General features: G+C 52.4%; 1 protein-coding gene across 1 annotated transcript; it reads right to left on the minus strand.

The window, feature by feature from the left end:
* Positions 1-11577: 11577 nt before the first annotated feature.
* CTXND1 (cortexin domain containing 1) lies at positions 11578-19056 on the minus strand. Its single transcript, XM_068144355.1, has 2 exons — positions 19009-19056; positions 11578-11934 (listed from the first exon to the last, which is right to left on the minus strand). The coding sequence occupies exon 2, from the start codon at positions 11878-11880 to the stop codon at positions 11701-11703; it is 180 nt and encodes a 59-aa protein (XP_068000456.1). The 5' UTR covers positions 11881-11934; positions 19009-19056; the 3' UTR covers positions 11578-11700.
* Positions 19057-19263: the final 207 nt, after the last annotated feature.

Genomic DNA, 19263 nt, shown 5'->3' on the forward strand with positions numbered 1-19263 from the left:
CAAGTGAACTTAAATTCTCAGAAGTCTAGGCTGGTGGTAGCAGCTGAGGTTGCATGCTGACCTGCTCTTTCACAGGCATCCTGGCCTGCATCAGGAATAGTGTGGCCAGCAGGAGCAGGGAAGTCATTGTGCCCCTGTGCTCAGCACTGGTCAGGTCACACCTTAAGTACTGTGTCCAGTTCTGGACTCTCAATTTAAGAAGGCTATTGAGACACTTGAACATGTCCAGAGAAGGGCAACGAGGCTGGGGAGAGGTCTGGAGCACAGCCCTGTGAGGAGAGGCTGAGGGAGCTGGGGTTGCTTAGCCTGGAGAAGAGGAGGCTCAGAGAAGACCTTATTGCTGTCTACAACTACCTGAAGGGAGGTTGTAGCCACTGGAATGTGCTGCCCAGGAGGTGGTGGAGTCACCACCACTGGAGGTGTTTAGGAAGAGACTGGATGGGGTGCTTGGTGCCATGGTTTATTTATTTGATTAGATGGTGCTGGGTGATAGGTTGGACTCAATGATCTCAAAGGTCTTTTCCAACCTGGTCTGGTCTGGTCTATCCTATCCTATCCTATCCTATCCTATCCTATCCTATCCTATCCTATCCTATCCTATCCTATCCTATCCTATCCTATCCTATCCTATCCTATCCTATCCTATCCTATCCTATCCTAGTCTATTCTATTCTTCTCCCATCCTGTGCACCAGCTTCCCGGGGGCCAAGGAAGGAGGCTGAACTGCAAGTCTGGAGCGATGCCCAGGCGCTCCCTGGTGGCAGTCTCACCTTGTCACCTAACAGAGGCTGTGGTAAGAGGATACCGAGGGGGCAGCCCTCCTTCCTGCACACCTAAAAGGCCTCTCTCTCTGCGGTGTCCCCTTGCAGCAGGCAGTAAACAAAGCCACATGCCACTTGTCTCAAGTGTAAAGGGCATCTGCCGTTTCCTGCTGGTCTACAAATCAATTTAACTCCATGGCCAGGTGCCAAATCACATCAATTAGAGGATATTACTGACTGGAGGAGCTCAGGAGACCGGATAATGAACTCTGGTGCAGCGCAAGGGGAGCTTGTTAAATATTTGCTTGGTCCTCCAAGTGGAGAGCCTGCAGAGGCTGCTGGCTTCGTGCGGCGACAGCAGGATGAGCACAGGCTGCTCTTCTCCTCTGGCTGCCCCACAGCTCCTCCCAAGCTCTTCACACAACCACAGAGTTATTGAGGCTGGAAAAGACCTCTGAAATCATCAAGTCCAGCCTATGAGAAAGCTACCTTCTGGGCAGCTTTGCTGGTGTGGGCCATGTGGGTGTTGGATGTCAGGAGCAGCTGAAGCCCTGGGGCTTCGTAGTCTGGAGAAGAGAAGACTGAGAGGGGATTTAATAAATGCTTATCAATATCTGAGGGCTGGGGGTCAGGAGGGAGGGGACAGGCTCTGCTCAGTTGCACCCTGGGATAGGACAAAGGGTAATGGATACAAACTCCAGCACAAGAGGTTCCACCTCAACGTGAGGAGGAACTTCTTCACTGGGAGGGTCACAGAGCCCTGGAACAGGCTGCCCAGAAAGGTTGTGGAATCTCCTTCTCTGAAGGCTTTCAAGACCCATTTGGATGCACTCCTGTGTGACCTGTACTGGATTCTATGCTCTGGCAGGGGGCAGGGTTGGATTTGCTGATCTTTGGAGGTGCCTTCCAACCCCTAACATCCTGTGATCCTGGAGAGCACCCAGGGCTGTTTGGGAATGTGAACCTCTTGGCCATGCAGGAGAGGGGAGAAAAAATGCATTTGAAATGAAGATTAATGAAAAAATGTGGCAGTGCAGCTCAATCACTGCTGTGATGGGGCATGCTCACTGAAACAGGCTCTCCTCCAGTGTGCAGCAATAACAGGCCCCTACAAAAATTATACTTGGAGGACCATCCCCAAGTGAATTGAAATCCTTAGCCTAAGACATTCTGTTATCACCAGGGGGATGACCTGGCCAGCAAAACAGTGGCTCATTGTCTAGCAAGGAAAAGCTATTTCCTCTCCTGGCTCTTGTGGGAACCTGGAGCTGAACTAACAGGCAGATACTTACTCAATGTGCTCTGGCTCCTTTGTCAGGGTATGGGATGCTTTGCACTCTCTTCTGACCTCAAAGGGCAACCACAAGCTGACACCTTCCCTCTTGGATTTAGAAGTAACTCATGCAGCTCCTCTGAGCACAGCCTGGCTGTACCCCTGGCAGAAGCAGAAGGACCCAGAAAGCATTTACCCAGGGGAGGAATTCCCCTGCAGAAGCAACATCCACACTGTGCCTTGCTGTGTCTGAGGAGAGGGCTTCACCCCCAGAGAGACAAGAGCTGATACTGGGGCAGGAGGCCATTAGTCATGGGTTTGGAGCTGGATGCAGCCAGGAAGGGCTATGGTGCCAATGCTCTCTGGGTGCAGGAGGACTGATAAAAGCTGCTAGCTCCAGAGTGCTCTTCTCCAGTTTGGTGCAAGGTGAAGGAGTCTCCCACAGAGCCAACCTGATGGTGCAGTTGGTGCTAACAAGAGGGAACTGAGTTCTCTGCCTGGGCAGGCAGGAAGGTCAGTGGTGCTGAGAGCCCCACTGCAAAGCAAACCCTGGCAGGACTGAGGCACCCAGCAACACATTCCCCCAGGCTGGCTGCCAGCCCAGAGCCAGGCTGCCACCTGCAGCCCCAGCACAGGGGAACAAGGGTGGCTTTGGATCTGCTGTGGGCACATTTCCTTCCTGGGGACACAACTGCCAGGCACCCCACACCATCCTGGGGATGGGTAAGACATGGTGAGGTCCTTCATAAGATCACAGGATGTTAGGGGTTGGAAGGAACCTTCATCAAATCCAACCCCCCTTCCAGAGCAGGAGCATAGAATCCAGCACAGGTCACACAGGAACACATCCAGATGGGGCTTGAAAGTCTCCAGAGAAGGAAGCTTCACACCTCCCTGGGCAGCCTGTTCCAGTGCTCTGTGACCCTCACAGTGAAGAAGTTCCTCCTCATGTTGAGGCAGAACCTCCTGTGCTGTAGTTTATCTGCATTTCCCCTTGTCCTATCACAGGATGTCATCTTTCTCTGATCCAGAGATGGTATCTCTGAGCTTGTGTAGCCTGGGGACATCTGGAGAAGCCCCAGGTGCCAGAAGGTGGAAATTTTCTGGGAATGAGCTCAGACACAGCTCTGAGAGCAGGTTTCAGAGGTAAGCTGGAGAAAGTCCAAAACCTTCCTCAGGACAGAGCTCAGAGACATCTGCTGCCTGCTGCATGGATGGGGGCCAGACAGCCAGGAGATGCAAACCAAGGAGAGCCTGGTTGGGTTTTTTTCATGGCCAAGGCCACTTTCTTTTCACCCCCAGGAGAAGGTGGTGGGCACTGGGGAGAAGGGGAGCCCATAGCTGGCATGCCCTTGTTAACACAGCAAGCCTGGAGCCACCAGCATGACTGATCCCCATCCCTCACAGGGTGCCCTGTGTCAGGGAGCAAATGAAGGGTGTGTGGAGACTGCAGTGTGCTGCACTGTCCTTAACTGGCATTGCTCTGCCTGGGACCAGCAGCACCCACTGCCTGGGGAGGCAGCAGCCCTCAACCCAAGCCTAGGGAAACACCCAGGTGTTCTGGGCATCTCCCAGCCCCTCCTCCACTGGGGCAGCTGTGCCCACTTCACACCCTTGGCCTTTAAAACTGAAGGTTGTGGAGCTTTTCCCTGGTTTGGGAGGAAGGTGGCCATGGAGTAGGGGTGAAGCTGAACAGAGGTGAAGAGCTGAGGCTTCTAGAGCAGGAGGTGACCTCAGCTCGGGTGCTCTTGGCTCAGTACACAGAGCTTGTGCTTGGAAAAGCTGATATTTGAAGTGCCATTTCAACTGGGCTGGCTCTAGAAAAGAGCTTTCCCCCCAACTCCTGGAAGCTTTTGCTGTGATCAGGTTTGAGCTTAGCTTGCTCTCTTTCCAGAGGGCTTTGGTTTTCTTTGGCTAAACCCCTGTGTTCCTCAGCCTGCTGGCAAGCTGCCTTCCAGCAAAGGTGAGAGAATGGGGGAGAAAAAAATGATCACACCCAGAGCCCCATTTCATCTGCCCTGTCACAGCCCCAGGTTTGTGAAGTGGGTGTTGGAGAAGAAATTCCTCCTTGGACCTGCAGAAGCCTGAAAGAAGAGGTGAACCTTTCTGCTGTCACCTGGGAGGTCTTGTTCAGAGTCACACAACCCTGTGTGGGAAGAGAGATCCTGCTCTCCTAGCCAGAAGAAATGGAAGTGTGTGCCCAAATGGAAACCTCTGCTCTTCTGCTTGCCTGGAGCATCCTTCCTGCTGCCCAGGTGTGGCACACAGCTGAGATCAGCAGCTCCCAGCAGCGACCTGTGGTGATCCTGGGGGTGAGTAGTGCTGAGCTGTTGGATGCAAGGCCTTGGGAGGATGCAGGGGGTGCTTTGGGGTTTGCTGCTGCGTCCTGGGGTGGCTGCATTTGCACTGAATCAAACTGTCTGGTGTCATTTCCTCTGGTTTTGTTAAGTTGCTGGTAAGAAAACTAAGGGCAGCTGCTGCCTGATGGAGTGCTTGAGGTGCATTTGCTGGTAGCTGAAAGCATCAGCTGGTTGGTGTGGAATGAGAAAGCTGGGCATCATTCATAACAGTGCTGGTGCTGTAATTAAATGTCAGCAGGAAAGCAGGGACTGAAACCCTCAAGCATACTTCAGAATTTAAAGGCAACAATGGATTTTCTGTGTGAGATGCTGACATGCTTCACCAACAAGAAACCCCCCTCAGAAACTGCTTTGCTGCAGAGGTTCTAATCAAAAATGGCTGCAGTAACATTAGGGAGGGGAAAAACACAACCCACCCAGTTTGGATGGAAAGGTTTGGGCCAGCAAGAGTCATAATTCCTCTATTAAGCAGGCAGCAATCACTCAAAGTAAGATGCTCTCTCAGTGGCTATTTGATAAGAGGGTCAGAGCTGGCAGGTGATATTCACATTGCTTTTAGCTTTAGGCACTCAGGCAGGAGGCCATTTCTCAGGCTTCATTGCTGCCTCTGCTCAGGATGTCCACACAGCTGCTGCTTAGTGAGGAGGAAAGAGATCACTCCTTGCATTTTGAATTGATTGAAGGCTCTGGGTGTTCATGGGGGACATGCTGAAGGTCTGCTGTGAGCTGTTCCTCCTTCTTGTGCCCCTTCCCAAGAACACTTTCTCTGTAGCCACATCTTGAGTCCTGTGTCCAGTTCTGGGCTCCTCAGATTAGGAAAGATGTTGAGATGCTGGGAGGTGTCCAGAGAAGGGCAACAAAGCTGGGGAGGGGTTTGGAGCACAGCCCTGGGAGGAGAGGCTGAGGGAGCTGGGGTTGCTTAGCCTGGAGAAGAGGAGGCTCAGGGGAGACCTCATTGCTGTCTACAACTACCTGAAGGGAGGTTGTAGCCAGGTGGGGGTTGGTCTCTTCTCCCAGGCAACCAACACCAGAACAAGAGGACACAGTCTCAGGCTGTGCCAGAGGAAGTTTAGGCTGGATGTTAGGAAGAAGTTCTTCATAGCAAGAGAGATTGGCCATTGGAATGTGCTGCCCAGGGAGGTGGTGGAGTCACCATCACTGGAGGTGTTTAGGAGGAGACTGGATGGGGTGCTTGGTGCCATGGCTTAGTTGATTAGATGGTGTTGGCTGATAGGTTGGACTGGATGATCTCAAAGGTCTTTTCCAAGCTGGTTAATTCTGTATTGTTATCTGGGAGATGTGCAGTAAAGAATCCCAATACCAATGGGCTTGATACTGGGTCTCAGCCTATTTTTTTGCATCTTGGAGAGCTGTCTCTGCCAGCTTCAATCCTGTAGCATTGTGTCAATAGTGCCTTTGAACTCTGCAGGAATGGCAGCAGCCATCTTCACGATGTCTGAAGGGTTCTGTATTCTGTAACTGTGCTTGGGTTCCCATGGTGTTTGACTGACAGACCTGTGCCTTCTCATGTTGATAGTGCTTGCTCTGTGTTAGCTGCCTGGCAGCTCTAACAGAGCTGGGTCAGACACAGTTCTGATGTGTCAGAGAAATGCTGCAGGTGCTGGAGTCCATGGTGACAGCTGAGCACCCATTGGGTCAGCTTGTAGTGTCCACACCTTTGTCAATGAACATTCAGGGTCTAGCTGGGAGCTGAAAGGGCAGGGAGGGTGTCCTTTCCCTCCTCACTGGGCACTGAATCCAGGGTAGAGGAGCTTCAGGGCTGTGGACCTGCAGCTTCACTGCCCTGCAGAGCAATAGATGGCCTGGAGTTGCCATGTCCCAAGACTGTTCCAGGGGTGGCCCTGGGCTTTGTCTCAGGGGCTGGTTGGACATCCAGCTCATGCTTGCCCCTAGCAGGCCCCTTGACTGAGAAATCCCATTAGTGTCAAACTGTTTGGCAAGCTTGGGCTCCCTTGCAGCTTCAGCCTGCTGGCTGCACTTTGGAGAGGTTTGAGACTGGTTTCTGGTTTGCCTCCAGGAGCTGCCTGGCCACGTCCCAGTACAGAACATGGATCATTCCACACTCCCCAATGCCAGTGTGGGTGGAATTGAACCCTGAGGAAAAAAACTGCAACCAGAAATCTCAGACTGTGCAGTGCTTCCAAAATGTTTGTGTGAGCAGTGTGTGCCTCCTGCTTAGCCAGGAGGAGGACTGGGCAAAGGCTGTCAGCCATTTATAATGGAAACAGGCTTGAAAGGAACTTAAAAAGTGCAAATGCAGGGGAGAGAGACTGAAATCAGGAGTTCCCCCTGCAACATCCAGGCATGGCTAAACCTGGGCATTTAATATCCTGTATTCAAATCCAATCACCTGAGCTGTAAAGCCATGGGACAGCTAAGAGCTTGGCAAGTCTGGATGGACAAGGTCAGAGAAGAGAGGGTAAGGAAGGACAGAAGATGAATTTCAATGTCCAGCAGGATTTTCACACCCTGGGCAGCCCAGCCAAAGCCATTGCAAGAGTGCTGCTGGTGCACTCCTAGCACCACCCCAGACCAGGAGTGAGCTGGGTGTGAGGCAGGGTGCTGGTGCCAGTCTGTGCATTGCCATGTTGACCTCAAAGGTGCAAAACTGCAGGGCTGGCTGCTTGTTTGGGATGGCTCCTCACCCCAGCAGCAGTGCCCAGGCCACATCAGGTCATGCTGTTGGTGCTGTCCTCGGGCCTCTGGGGGGAGAAGCTCAAAGCTTTGTAGGCTTAGCTATCACTGAGCATTTGTAGGGGTCTGCACAAGAGCTGCAGGTAGCACAGGGGAGCAGTGTCAGCCTTGCTGCACAGGAGTTCAGTTTGGGGCTGTCTGGCAAAGTCACCACTTCCATCTCTCACCCCTGGCTCTGTTTTCTGGAACACTGGCTTCTAAAGCGAGCCAGTTACACCCCTGAGCTCTGCTGTCCTCACCACCCTCCCCATGTGTGCTGTGCAGGCTGCTGGAGCCTGAACACAGCTTTCTGCTCATCTCAGCTCTCTGTCGACTTCTGAGCTCTAGTGATGTGGGTTTGAGTCACCTGCTGAGACCTGTAATGACCCAGCAAGCTGGAGACACCTGCTGTGGTTCCCTCTTCTTTCAGAGAACCCTTTGTGTGCACAGTTCTCCAGGGTGTCTGCCCAGATCCAGACACTGCTGGCTCCAGTTCAGGTCTGCTCTTACTTTAGCTGCCCTGGAAACTGTGCAGATTCTGCTCCTGACTAGAAGAGAGTTTAGCAGTGGGGCTTTGGCTTTGTGGCAAACTGGATTTGAGGCACAGAGAGCCTTCTGCTAGAGGACTCCCTGCAGGGACAAGCAGATACATAAAGCACCCAGCTTTGAGGCAGCAGAGTCCTTTTGCAAGATGAAGAGAATTAGCAGACTTTCTCTGTGTCTTTTTCAAGAAGAGAGAGAGGCTCCCTGGGCTCTTCAAAGAGCCCCCCACAGATGCTCCACGCTCTTGGCTTTCGGTTGCTAGCAGGAAGGATTCCAGCCCCAGTGGCCTGGTTTCTTTTGGAATGCAATTTGTTCCTGATAATGAGTTGTTGAAATACAGCAGGCTGAGGTGCCCTGCTGAGCTGCAGCTCAGCTCAGTGCTCTTCCTGACTGAGGGAGTAACCTGAAATAACCATTTTGGAGGGGCTGAGCTCCCTGCAGAGCCACAGCAACGCCTGGAGCTCCACCAGCTCTGCCCCAAGCTGAGAGCCTACAGTGGTGCTGCTGCAGAGGAAGCAGCTCTCTGCTCTCACCCTCCAGGGAGGGCTGTGCACCCTTCTTGACCATCATGTTGTGTTGTGGAACAGGCTGCCCGGGGGGTTTGTGGCTGCCTCCTGCCTGGGGGTGTTGAAGGCCAGGCTGGATGAGACCTTGAGCAGCTGAGTCTAGTTGAGAGGTGTCCCTGCCCATGGTGGGGAGGTTGGAGCAGATGATCTCTGAGGTGCCTTCTGAGCCATTCTAGGGTGTTTTTAAGGAGGTCCTGGCAACCAGAAGCAAACCACAGCAGAGCCAAGCAGGAGCTCTTCCACGCCAAAGCCGTTTATTGTGTTGGATAAATACATTTGCAACAAGTCAGAATCATTTCCTCTGAGTGCAGGTTGCTGGTCGTATGGCATCATGATTAATAAGAGAACCAAAAGCAGCAGAGGCACTTGTTGCATGCAGCTGAAATTGCTTCCAAGGCCAGTGATGCAGCCCTGCTAGCAGGGACCTTCCACCCCTGTGAGCTGCCAGGGCTCACGGGACTGGCGCCGCGGTGCACCCCGGGTGGGCCAGTCCCAGCTCCCAGGGCGAGGAGGAGAGCACTTCTGCTTTCAGCTTGGTGTTTAGTATTGCTTGGGTTACAGAGTGGTGAGGTGGTGTGATTGTAGCCAGTGGGGCAAGGCAGGAACTCCAATGCATGGAGGTTACCTGTATGAAAACAACCAGACTGACTTTTGCACGGTCAGGAGGAGACTGGAGGTGGAGGCAGGGATGCTTGTGGAGACCTTTGCTGTCAACAGAAGGATGGACTTGCCAGGCTGTGCCAGGAGGACAAGTGCCTTTTGCTTAGAAAATAGAGCTACTTCCTTTTGGATTCTCAGGAACCCCCAGGACATGGTCTGTAAAGCTGGTTCAGAGGAAGATAAAGGAGTGGGACAGGTTCTTGCAAAGCAAGCTTGCTCATTGCTTCCCCAGCATTCCTAACCCTGCTCCTGCCAGGGCTGTGTGTTGCTGGCCCTGCCCTGCCAAGGACACAGCACATGGCTGACCTTGGTCTCTGTGTAGTCAGGAGACCTGCTCAGAACCTTCAGCTTAAGCATGTGCTTAAATCCTTAGCTGAGCAGGCCCTTAGCAGTGCCCTGGGGCAAAGCCAGAGAGTTCTGCATGCAGATAGCATTGAGTGGAGTGCTGGCACTGGGGGGTGTGATGGCAACAAGCTCTGGCCTTGCTCTGCATCAGCTGTGAATGCAGCCAGGTGACCTGCAAACTGAAAGCATCTCTGGCCTGGAAATAGAACTGTTTTGTTCTCTCATTTATACTGTAAGTAGCCCCCACTAGCATCAGGGTGGGATAAGAGCCTGAAAGACACAGTGTGGGTTCTAAATGTTAACCCAGGGAGCAGAAGCAAGCTGCTTTGAGCTAGGGCATCCCTTCTTATGGTTTGGATCGACACACTCATGAATAAGAGAGACCAGTGTGTTTGCTCCAAGAACGGTGAACATTAACCCCCACACCTGAAAACTTCCTCAGCTACTGGTGATTAACTGGCTAGCAGACACTGAGGCTGGCTGGCAGCCTGCTGTGCAATCTCACTCACCAGCCAGCGGAGGTCTCTCACCAGAGACTAGCAGGGTTAAAGCCAGCCCCCGAATTTCCTGCCTCCTGAATGGAAGAGATTAGCAAAACCCGGGCTGTGTGGAAGACCCAGGCAAAGTCCCCCCCGTGCCTCACAGCCTGCTGTGTTTGGACTCTCTGTGGTCACAGTGCTGAGCACCTTACATCCAGGCTGTCCTCAGAAATCAGTGGGACATATGACAAAGCCAGGTGCCACTTGGCACGACTGAGGGCACTGCAGTCTGACTGAGGGTGCAGGTGGAGGTCTGGACAAGTCCTCTGCCTGAAGAGAGCTTCCCTTGCTGTATGCTATGACTCAGACCTCTGCCATTCCTTTCACAAGGAGGAGTGGTGGAGCAGTGCTTTATTCCTGTGTTCCTACCTAAGACTCTCCAAGTGCTTGCTGCTGTTAACAGACAGACAGAAGGCTGTGAGGCAAGCTGATATTGCTGTACCCATTGCAGTGATGAGTAGGCTGAGGCACATAAAGAAGTGACTTGTGTGATCTGTCTGAGCTCTGAGTAGTAACCTACAAGGTCTACATCCTGGTTCCTTGCCACAACCTTTGGTTCCACCTTCCTCACCCACTGGATGCTGCCTTATGGCAAGAACCCAGAGATCAGGTAGGGTGGTAAGGGAGAGGGGAAACAGTGACACCCTCCCTGCAGATCTGCACTTTCAAGTCTTGTCTGCTCATGATGCTTGCTGTGGTTGCAGGACCTGCTCTGGGTAGCTTCAGCAACACCTTACAATCCCATGAGCCAGATGTAGCCACTGGAAAAGGCAGCTGTGAGCAAACCTTCGAGTCTGGGGGACAGAGGACATGGGAATCCCTGCAGTCCCCCACTCCTTGAAAGGTAAACAACAGCTTTCCAAAGCTCTCACGTGCCTTTATGCCTTCCTGCAGAGTGCTCCCCTTCATGAACTGACAGAAGGGAATGGACAGCTCTTTACTTTAACATTTAGAGGGGAGGGGGAATCCTTCTTTGCAAGGTGCTGGGTTTCTCCGAGGTAGAATGCAGCTTATTGTGTGGTACTGTGTCATGCTGAGGAGTCTGAGTGACAAAAGCTAGGAGCAATGTCTCTGCTTACTGCCTGGGACATCCTGTTTGTGTCTCATCCCACTGAGGTGCACCTGAAACCAAAGCTGGCACGTGGAAACAGTCTTGCAAAGTCAAAGCAGGCTCTATGGAGTTGAAACCAGCAGCATCCAGGCTCTGCTCCATAGGCTTTTGGTGGCTACCAAGCTCGTAGTAAGTGGTCTGACACATCTAGCTAAGCCACAGCCCCACAGCAGGGGATGTGCCTGGTTGTAGCATGAGCTGGGTAGAGCCAGGTGGTGCTACAGGGTAGCCAGCAGTCCATGACCCTGGTGGGGAGCATGGGCTGAGTGCTGCTGTGTCCTGCTTGCTGCAGTGGGGCAGGCAGTGTGCAGAGGCAAGGGAGCTGAGAGGAAACCTGCTCACATAACCCTGCTTAGCCAGGGCTGCTGAAGTGCTTCTACTTGGGGGTGCTCTGGGACACGAGACTGTAAAACCTGGGCCTTTTCTGAAACACAAACATCATGACTGAGGAAGACATTTGGAGCAAGCTATTGCCAGGAAGACCAAATGCTGTTGTTGCTTTCCCAGATGTCTGGTGGTGACCCTGGATCTGTGGGAGATCGTGAGGGGAGGGCAAGCTGTGCTACACCAAGGGTTCTGTTGGGAACCACCTGGGGAATCTTGTGCTACTTGAGTGCTCATGATGGCTGTGCTCAGGAAAAGAGGGGCTGCTGCATAGTGTTAGACTGTGCTGCCAGCATGGCTCGCTGAGACCCTGATCTGCTGAGCAGGAATCATTGCCAGTGTGTGCTCTGGGGGGCAGTGCCAGTGCCCTGCGTGTCTGGGAGGGGCTGTGTGTGTGGCAGCCTTCCTGTTGGGAAAGGCTGCCTGGGCCGCAGAATCTTATGGCTCTGTCAGGCGAGGTCCTTTCAGTCATCTAGATGCTGCTCCTCCCACGTGGATGTGGGGATGGCACTGTAGGGGTCCATGATGACCTTTGCACAGCGAATAATCATCACAATCAGGAAGAGGCAGAGGAAGACAAAGCAGGCCAGCGTCAGTCCCTTGTCCACATCAACGTACACAGGCTCTGGGGTTGGGCCCTCCATTGCTCGTGCCGCTCCTCATCTGGGTTTATGTTTGCTCCTAACATCATCAACCACCTGCAAAACAAACACAGGGGTCAGATACAAGTGGCTGCTGCCTGGGGAAGCTCGGGAGCAGGGCTGGAATCAGGAAACCTCTGCGGTGTGCTCTTGTAGGGAAAGCAACCTCCTGGAGTGCTGGTGGAAAAGTTCTCCATGGGGCAGCAATGTGGCCAAGAGGGCCAATGGCATCCTGGGCTGCACTAAGAAGAGTGTGTCCAGCAGATCCAGGGAGGTTCTCCTCCCTCTCTGCTCTGCCCTCCTGAGACCTCACCTGGAATGTTGCATCCAGTTCTGGGCTCCCCAGTTCAGGAGGGACAGGGATCTGCTGGAGAGAGTCCAACAGAGAGCTACCAGGACTGGAGCACTGCCTCATGAGGAGAGGCTGAGAGACCCTGGGGGTGGTTAGTCTGCAGAAGAGAAGACTGAGAGGGGATTTAATAAATGTCTATAAATATCTGAGGGCTGGGGGTGGTGGAATCAGACTCTGCTCAGTTACACCCTGTGATAGGACAGCGGGTAATGAATATAAACTCCAGCACAGGAGGTTCCACCTCAACATGAGGAGGAACTTCTTCACTGTGAGGGTCTCTGAGCACTGGAACAGGTTCCCCAGAGAGGTTGTAGAGTCTCCTTCTCTGGAGACTTCCAAGCCCTATCTGGATGTGTTCCTGTGTGACCTGTGCTGGATTCTATGCTCCTGCTCTGGCAGGGGGGGTTGGACTTGATGATCTCCTTAGGTCCTTTCCAACCCCTAACATCCTGTGAGTCTGTGAGATGTCACCACTTGAGTGGCTGAGAGCTTGAAACTTCCTCTGCACCTGAACTTACCCATGAATTCTTCTTGTTAAAACACCAGACAATGAAAGAGGTGTTAGGGGTTAATGAACACGCTCCACTTGAACCCTCAGTTGTGGAAAGAGCTGAAGGCACTGTTCTTGTCTTGGCATTTCTCAGCCAGGAAAATATTTCCCCTCCTCTGCTAGTGTGAAAGAGCAGACAAATGGCAGAGCAGACTGTTTCTATCCCAATTTCCCTCTCTGTCCAAACATTCCCTTTTTCTCACTGGCACAAAGCAAAGTGAAAATTATGCCTTCCCCCCCCCCCCCCCCCATGACATTTAATCTGTGGTACTCACAGGTTCTGCAGGCAATAGAAGACTCTTAGGAGCAATATCAATTTTAAGTGGATGTTTTATCACACAGGGAGGTGTGCAGGTGATTAAAGCAAGGATTATCTTACTTGATGCAGATGCCTGCATAGCAGAAGGGCTCTTGCAACCTCATCAGCTGAAGCTGTGACCAAAGTGGCTCCAACAGGCACTGACTCCCTTCTGCCTCTGCAAGTTGCTTAGCCTGGAGAGGAGGAAGCTCAGGGGAGACCTTGTTGCTGTCTACAACTACCTGAAGGGAGGTTGTAGACAGGCAGAGGTTGGTCTCGTCTCCCAGGCAACCAGCACCAGAACAAGAGGACACAGTCTCAAGCTGTGCCAGGGGAGGTTTAGGCTGGAGGTTAGGAAGAAGTTCTTCACAGAGAGAGTGATTGCCCTTTGGAATGTGCTACCCAGGGAGGTGGTGGAATCACCATCACTGGAGGTGTTTAGGAGGGGACTGGATGGGGTGCTTGGTGCCATGGTTTAGTCGATTAGATGGTGTTAGATGATAGGTTGGACTTGATGATCTTTGAGGTCTCTTCCAACCTGGTTTATTCTGTTCTGAGTTTGCCCCTGAAGAGTTCTTTAGCTGCTACCACGAATTGCTTTGTATGCTAATGCTGAAGGAGAGGAACTGAGCTGGCTTGTGGAACTGAGTCACTGCCCAGGGATGGGGGAGATTTCTCCTGACATCCACCTTTGGTCATGGTGGGAGGCAGAAGTGTTGAGGATTACTGCTGGAAAGGAGCAGGAATGTGGAATGCCTCTCTAAAGCAAAGCAAAACCAACAACAGAAGTAGCTCACATCAAATGCAATGATCAGAGAGCCAACCCCTGCCTCACCTGGGGAAGAGAAGACACTGAACCATTGGGGAGAACTGAGTGAAACGTGGGTATCAAGTGGTCCAGGTGCTCTGTTACTACATGAAGGCAGAGAGGAAATCTCAGGCACAGGTTTTAGCTGCACAGCCACATTTGCCTGGTTACATCTGCAGTGAGCTGATGCTGCTGGCAGGGCTGGTTCAGCAGTGGCTCACATCTGGCTGGAGCATCTTCTCCTTGCAGTGTTGTCTGTGCCAGCTGGGGAGTGGGTGTCCCAGTGCCCCCTGAACTCTTGTGCCCTGCCCTTGATTCAGGGTGAACCAAGGACCTTTTACATCACAAGCTCAGTTCCTTTTCAGGCTCATCACTTATTCCTTTTCAAGTTGTTTTCCAATCTCTCCACCTCCTGGATCCTAGGAGGCAAGGATAAATCAGCTGGGCCCTCCAGGCTATTTTAAGCACAAGGGCAGCAGATCTTTTAATTTCCTGAAAGCACAGAAGTGAGTGTGACAGCCAGTCCTGCAGCAGGGGGCTGGAAGAGAAGCTGATGGCACAGTGACTGAAACCAAGCAGCCATCATGTGTGCCCACCAGCCACATCCTTAGGACCAGGGAGCTGGGGCTTGTGAGGAAATCATTAAGGAGAAGGGCCAGGCTTGCAATGCTCAGCTGGCTTGGCCAGAGGGCTGTTATTCCCAGCAGGCTCTATTATCCCTCCAGTTCACCAGCCAACAGATCTTGCATTACAGTTCATACCTCCATTTGGTGGAAGAGACAGGTCTTTGTCAGACAGGCTGACTATTCACTGTGGATACTTTCCTTTTTTAACTTATCTACTTCTTTTCCCCCCTTCCCCCTCCCATTTAAAATATTTTTCCTTCCCACTTTCTGCTTTTTCTCCCCTTCTTTCTTTCCCCCCCTGGTTCTGCTTTTTCTCCCCTTCTTTCCCCCCCGGTTCTGCTTTTTCTCCCCTTCTTTCCCCCCCTGGTTCTGCTTTTTCTCCCCTTCTTTCCCCCCCGGTTCTGCTTTTTCTCCCCGTCTTTCTTCCTTTCCCCCCCTGGTGCTGCTTTTTTCTCCCCTTCTTCCTTTCCCCCCCTGGTGCTGCTTTTTTCTCCCCTTCTTCCTTTCCCCCCCCCCGGTGCTGCTTTTTTCTCCCCTTCTTCCTTTCCCCCCCTGGTGCTGCTTTTTCTCCCCTTCTCCCTTTCTTTTCCCCCCACCCGGTGCTGCTTTTTCTCCCTTTCTTTCCCCCCCACCCCGGTGCTGCTTTTTTCTCCCCTTCTTCCTTTCCCCCCCGGTGCTGCTTTTTTCTCCCCTTCTTCCTTTCCCCCCCCGGTGCTGCTTTTTTCTCCCCTTCTTCCTTTCCCCCCCCGGTGCTGCTTTTTTCTCCCCTTCTTCCTTTCCCCCCCCGGTGCTGCTTTTTTCTCCCCTTCTTCCTTTCCCCCCCCGGTGCTGCTTTTTTCTCCCCTTCTCCCTTTCTTTCCCCCCCACCCCGGTGCTGCTTTTTTTCCTCCCCTTCTTTTCCCCCCCCGGTGCTGCTTTTTTTTCTCCCCTTCTTTTCCCCCCCGGTGCTGCTTTTTTTCCTCCCCTTCTTTTCCCCCCCGGTGCTGCTTTTTTCTCTCCTTCTTTTCCCCCCCCCGGTGCTGTTTTTTTTTCTCCCCTTCTTTTCCCCCCCTGGTGCTGCTTTTTTCTCTCCTTCTTTTCCCCCCCCCGGTGCTGTTTTTTTTTCTCCCCTTCTTTTCCCCCCCCTGGTGCTGCTTTGTTTTCCCCTTCTTTCTTTTTTCTTTTCTTTTTCCCCTTTATGTGAAATAAAAAGGGGGAGGGAGGCAGTTACTAAAACTACTGCTGAAGCCCAGCCCTTCCTGAAGTGTTCTTGTGAAGGTCCAGCAAGGGTGGGCTTTGGTGCTTTCTCCTCCTGACGTCCTGGCTCTTGGCTGCTGTGGTGTCATTTCACACTGAGTTAACCTCCTGCAGAGCTTCAGAGCTACCTGGCAGCTCCCATCAGCGCTGGGCCTTGATGGAAAGCTGCATTTTCAATCAAATGTGCTTTCTGCTGAAAGATGAATCATTTGCTCAGAAAATGCTCCGAGCTTTTCAAGTAGGCATCCATCCCTTGGAGACCTATCCCTCCAGAATGACATTGCACAATCTCCTGAGGGTTGTGGTTCAAGGGCCTTCAGCTTGCCTCTGCCCCAGGGCTGTCACTGGACTGTGATTCCCATGGGACACCTGAGCTGTCCTGCAGCCCCATCTCCTTCTGGAAGAGCAAAGCAGGTGCTGGAAGGGATCTGTTAGGCAGAAGGCTTCACCCAGAAGGCAGAGAGTGAAAGCCTCTGGCATCTGAGCTGCAGCTGAGGGAGGGAATTACAGTGACAACTCAAATGGAATGGTTCCAGGTGTAGGTTGCTCTGGTTTGCCATAAAGTCAGCATTTTCAGTGGGAATATCAATATTTGTTTTGTTTCAAAAGGGCTGTATCCTTGAGGTTGTACAAATCACTTCCCTCCGCCTTTAATGCTTCTAAGCTGTGACTGCTGTTCTGCATTAAGTCATGGCTGATGGAGAACACATTTCTTGGGGCTGGCCATCAGGACTTGGCTTTCCAAGCTGTTCTCTTCTCTCCTAGCTTGACTGCTCACCTGAGTCTGTCTGTGGGCCATCTTCTGCAGGTCCAGCTTGTCAGAGCTGTACCAGTCTCATGCCTGTGCACAGTGGATTAGGTGTCAGAAGGTATTTGGTGATGTTCCACACTGTTGGCTATTGCAAACTTGGCAGTGAAGAGGCAGTTACTGGCACTGAGCAGATGTAGAGCTGGAATGGAGTTGTGTCTGAGGCAGTTGTCTCCAGGTTAATTTATTCCTGCTGGAACATGCCACTGTTCTAGACCAGGTGTCTAGGAACCAGCAAGAGAGGTTCCCCAAATGGGTAAGGAGTTAGTTGGATGTGTTGGCCAGGACTGGTTCCTCTTGAGCAAGTCCAGCTCCCTGGTTTTACCATGGACATGCTGCTTATTCCTTCAAACCCTTTGTCACCACTGCAGGTGGGATCTGCAAGTGAATCTCCAGCACCCCTTGTATCTCCCAGCACAGACTGCTGGGGCTGCTGCACAGCAGTGATCTCAATACACCCAGGCCAGGGAGGGTACAGCAGCTACGTGCTCCTCCCCACTGTCTGGCAGGTGCTTGTGGTCTTCCATCTCCTGAACAGCTGAGCAGCTCTTCTGATGATTTGCCACATCCTTGGGCAGTGCCTCAAACACTCCTTTCATCCCCTTGGTGCCCAGTGGTACAGCCAGGCTGGGTGGTGGCTGTGGAAGTGTCTTGGAGATTGAAGCAGAGCAGGTTGATTAACCGTCACGGCCTCAAGTTGTGGCAAGGGAGGTCCAGGTTGGGTACTAGGAAGAATTTCTTCACAGTAAGAGTTCTGAGGCACTGGAACAGGCTGATCAGGGAGGTAGTGGAGTCACCATCCCTGGAGATATTTAAAAGATGCATGGATGTGGTGCTGAGTGACATGGTTTAGTGGTAGTGGCATAGCAGTAAGGAGGGGTTGTGAGCTCTAGGTGAACAGTTGGACTTGAAGATCTCAAAGGTGTCTTCCAACCTCAGCAGTTCTGATTCTATGATCTGACTCTGTGGAAGGCAGTCTGGTATGTACTGAAACAGAGCATCAGCATGGGAGGGGTTGGACTAGATGGCCTTTAAAGGCCCCTTCCAGCCCAAACCATTCTGTGGCCCGTGCTGGAGGAGGCTCTGCCTGCACATCAGCCATGGGAAGGGGCATGTGCTGTGTGTGTTAGCAGGATGGTTTTGCAGGTCCCAGCCTGGTGTTGATCGCCATCAGTGCTATTGAAACTCACTCTGGCCATGGGCTGGCTGGCTGCTTTGCTTTCCTTGCCCAGCATGGCTGATGTTGACAGCAGATGGGGGAAGGGGAGGATGAGAAATTCGTAGCAGAAACAATTCTGAAGCTTTGCACTTGAATGATCAATTTCCCCTGAATAGCTGGATTGGAGAACATGACTTCTTCCCCCACTTGTCAGCACCAAAGGGTAGCATTGGGTTTGATTTGATTTTAGTTTCTTAATTTCTTCAGATTTGTTGGAAACAACTTGGTCTGAATGAAAACCGGAGATGAAGAAGGGCAATCCCTGGTTCCAGTGCTGGGCAGAGGAGCAGTCCTGAGTGTCCCCTCCTCTGTAAACCCCTGGGTGTTGCAACACAATCTCTCCCCTGATTGCCCATTGGAATGGGCTGCCCGGGGAGGTGGTGGAGTCACCATCACTGGAGGTGTTTAGGAGGAGACTTGATGGGGTGCTTGGTGCCATGGGTTAGTTGATTGGGTGATATTGGACGATGGGCTGGACACGATGATCTTGAAGGTCTCTTCCAACCTGATCTGATCTATTCTATGTGTGCCAGAGGCAGCCCAGGGATGGAGCTGTGCTGCCTTGTGATGGACACAGTAATGCAGTGCCCAGAGGGACTGTGCTTGGCTCCCTGAGGGCCAGGGCCAGGCAGCAGCTGTGTCTCTTCAGAGGGTGGTCACCATGTAGTTTTGACCCTGCAGCCATGTGCAAGAAGGGTCAGGGAGCATGGCCTGGGGATAAAGAGCCCTGGGCTCCCCAATGAAGAATCAGGCCTGAGCATCTGGCATTTGCTCTGCTGTTTGTTTCATGTTTCCCAGGGCTCTTTTCATCAGGGATTGCCACAGAAGAGTCCATTCTCATGACCTAATGTACCCAAGCAGGCAGAGATGTTGGCCCCTCTTTAGCACCCCATGCTTGCCCAGGGGGCTGAATTTTGCAGCCATTCCAACCTCTGCAAGCTCATCTGAAAGCCATGGGGACTGATTCCCAGACCTGGCAATCTCGGCACTGTCACTTTAAATACAAGGTAATAACGTGGATTGAAGGGAGCTGGGTCTAAACCACAGCAAGTCCTGTGCTGGTTAATCACATTTCCACTCATCTCAGCCCTCAGGATAGGTTTCCAAACACTTCCTCTGTTTGTTTGTTTGTTTTTCCTTTCCCCCTCCTGTATTCCCTTCCCAAAACAACAGATGTGCAGGGAGGGGAGGGAAGGGGACTCTGTGGGAGTTGATACGTGCACAATTCCCCTACCTTGCAGACCTGGGTAGGAAGCCTGTCACATCCCAGCATAGCAGCATCGTGGAGGTAAAATCCTTGCTGTAGTCATATTGGAGATGCTTGGGGTGAGGGGGGCGGCGTGCAGGGCGTCCAGCCGGGTGCAGGGCCCCCACCCTCCCCTTCCCCCAGACCTGGAAGCACTTCTCAGCGGGGTGCTCTGGAAAGGATGGAAAAAAAGGTAATTAATCAACCAGAGTTGCTCAGCAGGCAGGATGTGGGCGTCACAGA

Source organism: Melanerpes formicivorus, unplaced genomic scaffold, assembly GCF_026170545.1.
Source record: "Melanerpes formicivorus ecotype bairdi unplaced genomic scaffold, bMelFor1.0.p_v2 SCAF_10, whole genome shotgun sequence".
Classification (NCBI taxonomy): Eukaryota; Metazoa; Chordata; class Aves; order Piciformes; family Picidae; genus Melanerpes; species Melanerpes formicivorus.